The sequence below is a fragment of the Falco rusticolus genome, chromosome 4 (assembly GCF_015220075.1).
Source record: "Falco rusticolus isolate bFalRus1 chromosome 4, bFalRus1.pri, whole genome shotgun sequence".
NCBI classification, from domain to species: Eukaryota; Metazoa; Chordata; class Aves; order Falconiformes; family Falconidae; genus Falco; species Falco rusticolus.
The window spans coordinates 13441947-13453742 of NC_051190.1; the positions used below are offsets into that span (position 1 = coordinate 13441947).

The 11796-nt window shown below is 52.3% G+C and overlaps 1 protein-coding gene across 1 annotated transcript in view; it reads left to right on the forward strand.

Annotated features, from left to right (window-relative positions):
• MTMR14 (myotubularin related protein 14) overlaps positions 1-11783 on the forward strand; it is a 34339-nt gene extending 22556 nt beyond the window's left edge. Inside the window, 4 exon segments of the mRNA XM_037385287.1 lie at positions 235-411; positions 8084-8239; positions 11482-11506; positions 11508-11783. Of these exon segments, the coding sequence (XP_037241184.1) occupies positions 235-411; positions 8084-8239; positions 11482-11506; positions 11508-11660 (511 nt within the window). The 3' untranslated portion in view covers positions 11661-11783.
• The last annotated feature ends 13 nt before the right edge of the window (positions 11784-11796 follow it).

Sequence of the window (11796 nt, forward strand, 5' to 3'; positions counted from 1 at the left end):
TCCAGGTAACGTGGATGTGATCTATAAAAGAATGGGCTAAGATGGGTTGAGCTCAGTGTACCCCTGTCACTGAGCAGTTACCGTGACTCACGGTTTCTTGGGAGGGAGGAGGGCAGGTTCAGTGGGAACAAGAGCTTGTAGCTGCTGGGGTAAAATCCAGTCTGTTGTGGAAAGGCTTCCTAGTTGGAGTATGTGGGAAAGCCAGCTTTCTCACCCGAGTCCTCCATCCCACAGGAGGAAGAGCTGTGCATCATCACCGCAAGCCGTGCTCTGGAGCAGGGCACAGCAGTCTGAAGACAGGCTGCCTTCTGCCGGGATGGTCGAAGTCAAGTCCTCCAGCTCCTCTTCATCAACCCATTCTGATAACTTCCTGAGGATTGGAAGCAGCCCACTGGAAGTGCCCAGATCCAGGTGAGATGGGATGGAGTACAGCATTTCTCAGCAAAATGAGTGTCTCGTTAAGGGAGTGCAGGGCTGCACTTGTGTGGCTCTAAGAACCCCGAAGCATACGCGTATCTACAAACAAGCTTCAGGAAGCCTGTTCCTCTCTTAGCCTGAGCTTGTGTGAAATGCTGGCCATTAAACACAGAAACTCCCGCCTCAGCCCATTTAGAGGAGTGAGGAACTGTGCTGATAACAGCTAGGCGTCTGTTCTGCCTGCCCTCAGTGCATGCTTCAGCTCCTGAGCTCTGGCATCTCTGCATCCTGCATGCTTGGAGCTCACAGCGCTTCCTCTGTTAAAGGCGTCCACAGGGGTTTGAAATGGCTGTGTTGTGCGAGGGAGGAAGCCTTTCAAACCGAGCAGAACTCACTCTGCATCTTTCCTCTCCCCCTTTCCGCCTTGCTGACCTTCCTGACACTGCAGGTTGGAAAAAAATCTGGGTGCTGGTGGCAAGCAGAGGTAGAATCTGCCGGGAGCAAGCTGCGAGCACTGTGCCGGCACAAAGGATTTCACCTGGAAAGCTGTGTGTTCCCACTGGGGAATGGGGACCCTGGACCTGATCCTAATCTCATGCCGTAACAAAGGATATTCTGGCACCCTTCTGGAGTCTGATGCTGTGGTAGGGCAAAGTCGAGTGGTGAGCTAGGCTAGGGAAGAAAGAACAGAGCCTGTGGAGCAGACACCGTGTGTTTAGGCCGACAGCGGATAAAGAGGCTCTCGATAAGAGGTTGCTGTTAACAGCATCAAATGCTTGTGTAGTCTCTGCAGGTTTTCCAGTGAGTCTTTTTCTATTGATTCCCTTCAGAAACAGCCACCAGCCAAATTTTAGTACTCTCTCATCACGTGGAAAATAAAATTACAAACAAGTAAAGCACTGAAAATATATCAGACTTTCTTACCAAGTGCCTTGATTCCAGAGAAAAATCACCATCTGGCAGTTTCATAATAATGCTACTGTTCTCCCCAGGGAAAAGAGATCAATGGAATGGTTTTGAGTTGTTGCTGGGACCTACCTCCACGTTCTCTGTAAAATGAAACAAATCTCCCAAGAAGAAAATACTGGGAAGAGAACAGCTTGCCTTGGGGGCTGCTTTTGTTCATGACGGTAGTGCCGCAGTTCCTGTGTGTGGTCTCATGCCATTCCCAAGACCTGACAGGTTGCTTAGTGCTGGGCTGGTGGTGAGCGAGCTTGCAGCAGTGCTGTGGAAGAAGCGGTTTATAATGCTTCAGCCAGACTCTGCTCTGCGAGAGTGAAGAGGAGAAACAGAGTAAGCATTGAAGGGGCTGAGCACCCAGTCCCTGGGGTTTATGTGCCAGGGGCTTGGAGCTGCTAAAGCCAGCAGTTTTTGTCTGGCTGTGTCTGGATTAGGTGTCTGTAAGCTTTTGGATGATTAGTGCCCGTTGGTGTCAGGTGTTCAGAAGCAGCATCTCCAGGGCTTGAGGCAGCAGGCAAGCAGGGTGGGGGAACTTGTTACTTCCAGGCCAGAGTCCCTAGGGGTGGCTTTTCCCTATGCCCCATAAATATTCCTGAGAAGGAGCTGCAGTAAGAGGTAAACGTTCTGTGAAATCCACTGTAAACATTTTTCTGACCTTTATGATAGCTCCTACTGTGGAACAAAGCCATCATAACCCTCCAATGCAGCAAGGTTGCACCAGTTCACTCCCAATCCCTGCTGACTTTTGTGGACAAGGCAGCGTGAAGGGCTCAGCTAGAAAAAAATACATGATGGGATAATAAGGGATAAAAGGGGAGCAAACACCACACACAGCCTGGAACCAAGCGGACAGGAGAAGGGAATCAGTTGTGAAGCCAAAGTGGTGAAATTGGCTGCATGCAAAGATGGTTAGCCTGCTACAGTTACGCTGGGTGGAGACTGTACACCTGCATGCTCTCCATCCCTGGTATCAGCTGGGTTTGCCCTCTCCTCTCAGTGTGCAGGCTGGAGGAAATAAGCCTAGAGACCCTGCAGGGGTGGGTGGAATTGTCAAGGCAATGGCTGAACTAAGCTTCTCTTTCAAACCAAGTTGTCTGACACATTCATGCTCCTTTGCCTCCTAGTCCATGGCCAGATCAGTCAGTCTGTGCCCTGCCTGCCTTCCCCGGGGTAGTGCTGCTAACAGCTCTGCCAGCTGAGGGCTTGAGCAGCGTGTTGCCTTGTCAGACGCTGACATGACTTGCACTTTTGGGGGCCTGAACATGGTATGTTTTCTCCCAAGAGAGGGGTTATGTCACCACTTGGCTTTGGTCTCCCTGCTTGGACTATGTTAATCTGCATTTGTCTGGTGAGCTCCATGCAGGTAATGGATATCACAGTACCTTCAGCCACCGTTTTCCATCCTGAAAAGGATGGATCCCATCGGGTGGATAAAGAGGAGTGTATCTGTGATGGAAGGAAAAGGTAAATTCTTTCCCTTCACCCCAGAAAAGTGGTGGGACTAGGATGGAAAGACTGGAGCACAGAGACTGATCAGGATGCCAAAAATAACTTTATCTCTACAGTGCTGCTGGCAGGGTTAACAGCCAAGGCTCCTAAGATGAAGAAACTATTGTACTTGACTTCCTAATCCTCTGGTGGTGTGGCCATAGCAACAAAACACTTAACCACTGCAGCAGCAGTTGAGGAAAAATGGTTGCTTGTAAAATGCCAGCAGGCACCCTTAAGGTAGTTCATGTAAACAGCCCAGTCTGGGTGCTGGCAGGCAAGGGAACGTGAAGGCAAGCCAGCGAAGAGAGATGAGCAGAGCCTGGGAGGAGAACTGTGATGTCCCAAAGGAAGGAGTCACAAATGCGGAGTCAGCTGGTGGGAGCCAAGCCCCTCTCCTGACCAGGCCATGTCAGCATTCCGGTGCTGACAGTGCCTCACCAGCTGGTCTTGTGAGTCCTGCTCTGATCCAGAGGTCCTGGGTATCCGTAAATCCCAGGATGGTTCTTGTTAGGCAAAGCAGAACAAAGGCAAATTCTTAGCTTACCCCAATGCGATGGTAAGATCACATCTGCTGAGGGCAAACATGCATGAAGATACTGCATAGCCTATTTACAGAGTAGGACAAGGTGCTGATTGTTCTACAAGCAGAGTCCGAGTGTGGCAGATAGCGTGCATTGAATCGAGCTCCCTGCGTGCAAGTGGGTAGCGGCTTGCAAACCATGTTCTGTGTTTGCATTTGACACAGTCTAAGCATCCCATGGCACTGCAGGAAACCCCTGTATCTGTGTCAGGGATTTAGTGTGTGTGTACGTAGCGCTAATGTGGATTAGCAGTTGGATAATCTTTGGTTGAATGTGCTTTTGCTAAGTCAATTAAACAAAACCCAAAGTACTGTGATCTGGAGAGTTGAGATCTTCAGGAGTTAAATTGTGGACGATCTGCTTTGATCAACAGCCACACAGACCTCTTACTTAAAGGGCTGCAGACTGTTCAGCTGTGGGTCTGGGGGGAGTGCAGTGAGCACAGAGAGGGACAGAGAAGCTGCTGTCCCTTGGCTTTGGGTGTTGTGTTGATCATGCTGAAACTGCAAGCACACTGTGTCTTGCTCTTACAGCCACCTGGCTTGGAAGCTGTAACTGCGGTTTGACAGCTTGGGATAGTGACCACAGCAGGACAGGAATTGTTTACAGGAATGTTTTCTGGAATTATTGCACAACTGTGCCACAAAATGGGCTTGCCGGCTGGCACATGACTGCTGCAATCAGAAATAGTTGTGCTCGCAGAGGACTGGCTGCTCAGGCTGTTACGGCACTAACACAGCCTGTAGAGAGCTGTCTGGGATTCAGCCAGGGCTCTCAGCACAGCTTTCTGCCAACTCCTCCTTGCCAACATTTCCCACGCAAAGGTGGGAAGGGCTGCCCTTTACTCCAGGTTGCCACAGTCTGCCTGTGCACACAGTACCTACTTAACGCTTCGATTTGAGGCACAGAGCATATGCTGGCAAATGAGCTGCTTCCCAAATAGTCCTAGGTGTGTAGAAATATGGCAGGTGAGCGGGGGCAGCACAGGGCAGGATGAGAGCCTAGCTGTTGGCACTTGGCACTCATCTCAGTTACATATTAAGAAGGGAAGGATCCTGACTGTTGCTCTGCCTCCGGTATTGGCTCTCCTCTGGTAGGCGCGTGTCCGTGTGCTCTGAAATACTCTATCTTGTGCAGCATGTTGCATGGGAAGCGCTGACCTAATTAAAAGGAACCGTTCCAGGCTAGGAGTTGCCAGTTTATGGCCTGCTAGAGGTCCTTCCTTGTGTGAAGGAACAGCTTGCAGCTCATCTCTGTTTTGCTAATCTAATTTTGTTAATCTTGCACTTTTGAGGGAGTTTCTTCCCACTCATGGACCTGAAGAGGTGGGTGTGTGAAGCTCACTTTCATTCTCTTTCTGTCTGCTATTAGATGTCTGTGGCAGAGACAGCGACTTGAAGGCTTGCTGTATCTCATCTCCCCTAACCATGTCAGCTTTGCTGTAGTCATCCAGCTGCTTCCCAAGACCTTCCACACTGCCCTCACAGCTAGCCAGCCTCTGGCATGGCCGTAATGTGTTCCAAATGTGTTGTTCTTAAAGGCTTGGGGACTGGTCCTGGTGTCCCAGCAGCCTGTCTTGCTCTGGGGGCCTCACTGAAGCCCTTTTTCAGCCTCTGCAGCAAGACTTTACAAGGAGCCTTCAGGGACAGAAATAACAGGAAGACTTTCGCCTCTAGCATTGATGAGATTGTGCTGGGATACGTTTCCCCTAGAGATCTGGTTTTGGTCTCAAGCCAAGTTCAGCTTTTAAGAAGCTCTGCTGTCCTTGCAGTGCAAATGCAAGGTTTCCCATGCCGTGCCTTCCCCACCTGTCTTGCCCAGCCGTGGCCTCTGCTGTCTCTTGAGGTTTTTCAAGATGTTTGTTGGTTGTGACACTGCCTCAGGAGCCTCCCTTGAGGAGGTATTGGGGATAGAGGGGAAAGTCTGCCATGATCTCTTAGCTCTGCTGGCTAGGCTCAGATATATAAACCAGGAGAGAGATGACCTGGACTCACTGCAGAGTCAATCAGCTTATTCAATTAATCAACAAGTGTTTATTCTGCTGCCTGGAGGTGAGACACAGAATTGGCTGCCTTGAACTCCTAGACTCCTGTGCTGTTAGGGTAGATGTAACTTGAGTAAGTGCACAGCTGCTTGGCAGGGCCAGGGACCCCAGGAAGGCTTAGAGGGCTAGGAAGCCGCCAGGAGTGGCTCCTTGTGGAAAGTACACGATGCTTTTATCAGCCTATTCAAGAAAGGATTCAAGAGGTGACTTGAGAGACCTCCAAGAGGTGGTATAAGATCTAAGTCTGATCTTAGCTGACAACCATGGAAGGTGACAAGCAACTGGAAGCTGAAGCCGCACACCCAAAGCAGGAAAATTTTCTGCTCATCTTCAGCACAGACTTACAGACCAGTGTGATTGATGATACCAGGCACGGGGACCTTTTTACTGTCCCTGGGGCCCTGGATCATGTCTTACTCCTTTGCTTGGCATGGCATGGGCACAGTCTTCTAGGCAGGCTCCTGACACTACTCTCCCTTTGCAAGAACTGCAGAGCTCTGCTCAGTTCTCTTCACCTGCTGGAGATCCTGCCGTGGCCCAATCTCTCCTCTGCCATCCAGTCTTGCCCTCTTCAAAACCTTTGTTTCTGCCTGGCCCCAAACCTATCCTCTGTTCAGCAGCTCATTACTTTTTTGACATAGTCATGCCCCTGTCTACTTCCAGCCCAAGTCCATTGCCTGCAGACCTCCTTACTGCTTTAGCTGAAATAAATTCTTGCCACTGTGTGTGATACTGCTATTTTTCCAGCCTGGCTGTGCTGTACTGTCAGGAGGTGACATCCTCCTCTTCCCTCTGCACTGAAGCAGTGTTCCTCTATGCTTCTCCCTGGCTTTCTGCACTCTTCCTACTGTGCTTCCAGCATGGCACCGTGCTCTAGGCCCAAATGCTCTCCTTCACGCTGACTTCCTCAGCTTTATCTTCCCAAGGCAGGGAGAGGAGTAGATGTCACTGAACAGCTGCTCCCTTTCCCTTACGAACTCCTTACATCCCAGGGGAGGTTATCCCTGTCTGATCTTCAAAAGGTCTTCCCAAGAGTATACACTGCAGTCTTGCTTTCAATGAAATACTCTTGTCCTTGCTGCAGCATTGCGTGCTCTAGGAAAAACACCTTTTTGCAAGAAGGGATTCTCCCATTATTCTGAACCTCACTCCTCAGTTCGTTGAGCAGCCAAAGAACAAGAGCTGTGCAAGGCAGGTGAAGCTCTGCTCTTCCTATTTTCTGCTGTGGTGCCCTTCCAGAGCCTGAACTTCCAGACAGCAGTGTTACCCCCAAGCTACAGGAGCATCATCACTGTGATGGGAAGCTGACAGGCAAGGAGCTGTGTGACTTCCCCTTCTCTGCTTCGGCAGCCAGCTCAGGACCACATTTCAAACATCTCAAACTTGGCCATATCGATCAGACTAGTTAAATAGCAGGCTTGGAATTAGATCGAGATTGCAAATAGGTTTCCTGCTGTGCGTCTTGCCCTACCCTTGCCTTCCAGTCTTGCTGAGGTCCTTCTTGCTGTGGGAGATCCTGTCTTTCTAGCTGTTCTCCTGGTCTCTTGGGGAGCAGCTGCAGTGCGCCACTGCTATTCTTAGCTGTGAAGACAGCGTGCAAGTACCTGGCCCAGCAGAGCTGGAGCTGGTGCACTGCTATCTGCCCAGCAGTTCTCAGATAAATTATCTAGAAGATCTTGATGGTGTGTAATTGAGTAGCTCTGCCACAGGCTGTGCTTCCAGCTATGTGTGCTCTGCTGTGCAAGCAGGGCACAGTAATTGCTTGCTCCCCAGAAGCCAAGAGCTCTGGGTTAGTCTCAAGTGATTGTGCCCTCTTCTCTGAGATTTTGGAGGGACTCCTCAGATTCACTTACCAGATTTCATGCTTCCTCCTTTCCTGGCAGGAGGTTGCATACATCAAACAATTACCCTCCCTTGACTATTTTTCCTATCCTCGATATTTTGCCACCTGGTTTCTGGCACAGTCCATTCTTCTAGCACAGGAATGAAAAGATCTTCAGATGCTGGGTGGTGGTGGGGATGCCCTGGGGACATCTTGAGCAGTGACTGGCTCTGTTCAGGTCTGGTGTTAATGCCTCTGAGTGATCTGCTTTCTAGCGGCTGCCGGACCAAGGATCTCTAAGTCTTTCTCAGCACTAACCAAGTCACAACCTTGATTCTCCATCAGGCCTTGCCACTGCCCTGGGATGTGCTGACAGCTACAACAAGCAACAGGGGAGTGCCCCCTGTACAGCACAGCAGCCACATCTGTGAGGGATTCAGGGCAGGACCTGCTGTTGCATCTTGCTGATGGGTTTCACAGTTCTGCATGGCCATCTGCTTCTTGCTGGCTCTGTCCTGTCCAGCTCCCGGTGTGCTCCTGCTGCTTTGTCAGCCCCAGCCAGCTTGGCTCTCACCTCGCTTTCAAAGGAAAGGCTTGGCCAGAGGCCCAGCCAGAGCTGCATGTTGCGCCCTGGTCCCTGAGTGTCAAAGCTGCTGGCACAGGCACTGCTGGCAGGCAGCCCGACAGGTCCCTGGCACCAGCATTAGTGAAAGGCATGTGGCTGAATGACCTGACTGATTGCGCCGTCTCCCTCTCTCTCTGCCCCAGATCGGCGGACCATTCTCTGCCCGGATCTTCCGTTTCCACAGACTTTGGCAGCTGGCAGATGGTGACAGGGTGTGGCAGTATTCGGGAGCAGGCAATCCTGAGCGCAGACGCCTCTCTCCCTTGCAGCTTCCCGGATGAGTTCCCTTGCACTTGCCTGTAAGTGTCTCAAATGCAGGATCTCTCCTTGGGTCTCTCAGCTGGCTGCGAGTGCTGGAACTTTATCACCCTGACACTTCCGAAGAGGCCTGGGAGCCCATGACAGACTGTCCCGTCTTCCCTGCCTTGATGCTTTCCATCCACAAATTCAGTCACTGAGCACTCTTTGCTTGTGCTGAACTCGGAAAGAAACCCACCTTTTCTCTGCCTCATTACGGGAGGACGCTTTGCCTTCTGCAGGAAGAAGAGGCTTTCCTCCCCTGAAGATGCTGAATTTGGGCATAATTGAGTGCACTTGAGGATGCATGCTTGTAAGGACAGGACTGGTTACCCAGATTTTTTTGCTTTTGGATCTTGCTCATCTCCATCTCCCCGCTGGGGACAGATCCTTGCTGCAACAGGAGAGGGGCTTTCCTTCTGTAACCCAAATTTTGTCTGACCACACTCAGCATCATTTGCAGGTGCTGTGTCTGGCCAGTGCAGAGCAGCAGAGACCCTGCATCCTGCCACATCTTGTCATATAAAATGGCTGGGAGGCAAATGTTCCTCCCCAGATAGAAAGCCACCTCTGAGGAAGCTTGAAAGACAGGAGATGCACTTTAATTGCTGTTAGAGGAGAACCTTGGCTTGTGCCTTCAGGCTGCAAGCTCTCAATCAAGAAACTGAAATGGCAGATCAGAGGCTGCCGCTAGCTAGCTGTGCTGGAGTTGTGCTGCCAAACACTTGCAGTCTCTTACCGAGATCTGAGTACGTGCTTTGGAGGCAGAGGGCAAGTGACATGAAAACCAACATCTCCTGTGAGACAGGCTAGCTGCCCTGGCTCATCTTCTCATGTGGCTGTGTGCTGGGCCACTGAGCAGAGCAGCTGCCCCAAGTTACAAAGCAGCAAGACCCATGAATTGGCAGATGAAAAAATCATGAGAGGTGTTGGACGTGGCTTGGCCAGGATTTGCTTCCTCCTTTCATGAGGATGGCTGATCTGCTCCTGCAGTTGTTTGGAGATGGGTGAGGGAGCAGAAGGGACTGAAGAATGGGCATCTGAATTGGTGACTGCTTTACTGTGCCCTGAACCTGGCTGCGCTTGGTGACTGCTGATCCCCAGCAAGTTGTTGCTGCCCTTGGAGTTGGATCCAATGTCAGAATAGGGAATTCAGTAGAGAAGTGTGAATTGAAGTTGAGCTCTGAATCTGCCTGTGCTGAGACCATAGGCTCGTGTGGTTTGGAGGCCAGCTGCTTGGGACAGCCTGCTTCAAAGGGAGGGGAACAGCATCAGTGCTGCTCCCTTGGGTGTGCAGCAGATGCTGCAAGTGCTTTGCCCTGTTCAGCTCTTCACTAGAGCTGTGGGATGCTCAGATGCTGGGACCAGGCGCTGTGTGGAAGAAGGGGTGAAGACATCCCAAGGATGTTGTGTTGACCTTAACCCAGGGCCTCCACTCTGTCTCTGCTCTTAGCTCTGTTTGCTCAGGAGCCCATTGTGGTTTTATCCCAGTTTTTTGCAGGCCAGCACAGTATGAGTTTTTTGAAAATCAAATTCCATTTAAGTTCCCACTTTACATCTCAGCTGGCAGCAGTTCGATGAAGGTATGCTTTTCACAGCCTACTTCTTGTGCTTGTGTGGGGCTTGTCAGGGCTTACTTTGAGCTGGGGCTTTGACAGCCTCCTCTCATCCTGCACCCCAAGCTGCAGACAAGCGGGCAGGCTGTAGGAAGCGTCGCAGGGCAAAGCACCGTGGATTTGGCAAACGCGACCTGCCTCCCTGTTTGAACTGCTCAGAGTGAAATGGTGCAGCCGGTCTGCAGGGCTGGGTGTCAGGCAGTGGCTAGCTGCTTGGCCCTGCACCTTGGAGTGTCTCACTCCATGAAAGTAACCTAAAAATCTAAATACAAATCTGCTCTGTAAAGCGGTGCAAGAGCCAGAAGACACGAGACCTAACTGCTGCACGCCCTCGCTTACCTTTGTGTGTGACATGTAAGATCACTCTATTCGGGTGCAAGTAAGTCCCGCTTTCACGTAGCTTATTTTTAATGCTAGCAGGTTTGCGCGTTCCACGTCCTAATTAGGTTGCCAAAAAAGCATCTTTTTTATGTGTTTAGATATGTTGCCTTTTTCCTTTGCCCTCTGTCTTCTCTTTATTATCAGACACTGTAAACAGCGGCCTGGTTGGCTGCCTCAGCATCGCTTGCTGTTTATAGGCCTCCCACCATATCCTCTTGCTGCTGTTTCCGGACCAAAGCTGTTGGCTGTGGGTGGTTAACACTTCCATTCAAATGAGCTGTGCCAATTTATAGCCAGCCCAGGCACTGGAGAGATTAAAGAGAATTTTTTATGGGGAAGGTTCGCGCTGTGCCCTTGGAGTGACCTTTGAGGAATGTCTTATTCTCTCTGGGAACCACCGGCACGTCGCAGAGGCACCGCAACAAAGACCGTTTCAGGCTGGAGCCCTTGGAACAGCTCCCTCTGAACCCTTGTCTTGCTTTCCCCTGCTCCCTGAACTGAAATACCACCTCCCCTCTGCTCTCTTCCCCCAGCCCTTAACTGTGTGGGTGGATCAGCTGGAGAGGAGAGCAGGTCCCAGGGGAAGCTGTGCCCTACTCTGCACACAGCCCTCCTGCTTGCAGAGAGCAGCTGTGCCATAGAGCAGAAGTAAAATGCCGCTTGGCTCTCTTCTTTCCACAGCTGGAGCGCTCCTTGGGGCTTCTGTCACCTTGGCTGCCCCCTCTCCTCTCCCCTTCCCCAAAGCTAGCTGTGCCGGCACAAGCGCCCGAGGCTGGGACTGGTGGAAACGAGGGACGGTGGCAAATAGGTTGGAAGCAACTGTCCAGGCATGGCACGTGCGGACAGGCTCCATCTGGGAACGCCATGCGAGGAGGGGAGGGAGCTGGTGCAGGGGCTGACGTCAGCCAGCACCCGCTTGGCGAAAGCAGCGCTTTCGTGTGAACCGCGGCCTCGTCAGCACCGTGGTGTGGGAGACCTGGGGGGGAGCGGGAGGCTGGGGCTGCGAGGGGCTCCATGGGAGGGTTGGCTTGGGTTGGCTTGGGCAAGGCGGCAACCGGCTACTGTAGCCAGAGCCTTTTGGGGCTGGTGCTGCTTTGACCGGCAGAGCCAGCTGAGCACCACGGCCCTGCTGGTGCTGTGGACAGTGCCCCAGCGCTGCTGCCAGCCTCCTGCCCTGCATCAGGAGTGAGAGCTGGGCTGGGGAGAGGGATGGCGGCAGTCACTGATCTCCCCCTTCTCTCCCCTAGGCTGGTGTCAGCGAGCGACCGCGAGTTCCCGGCTGGAAGAAGTGCGTTCTGCCTTTCTGGCCAGCTACAGCCGGACCATCGGCCTGAAGGCCGTGCCCCCCAGCCCCTCGGGGGCCATCGGCGGCCTCCTCGAGCAGTTCGTGCGGGGCGTGGGACTGAGAGGCAGCAGCACGATCTGAGCGCGGCGTTCCCCACCACTGGCTGGAGACCCCCAGGGCTGGCGGGTCCCCCTGGCCAAGCCCTGGGACCCCCTTCCCGGTGCCGGCACCCGCAGCACCCAGCACCTGCTGCCGCCCACCCCTGCCTGGGGCTGGG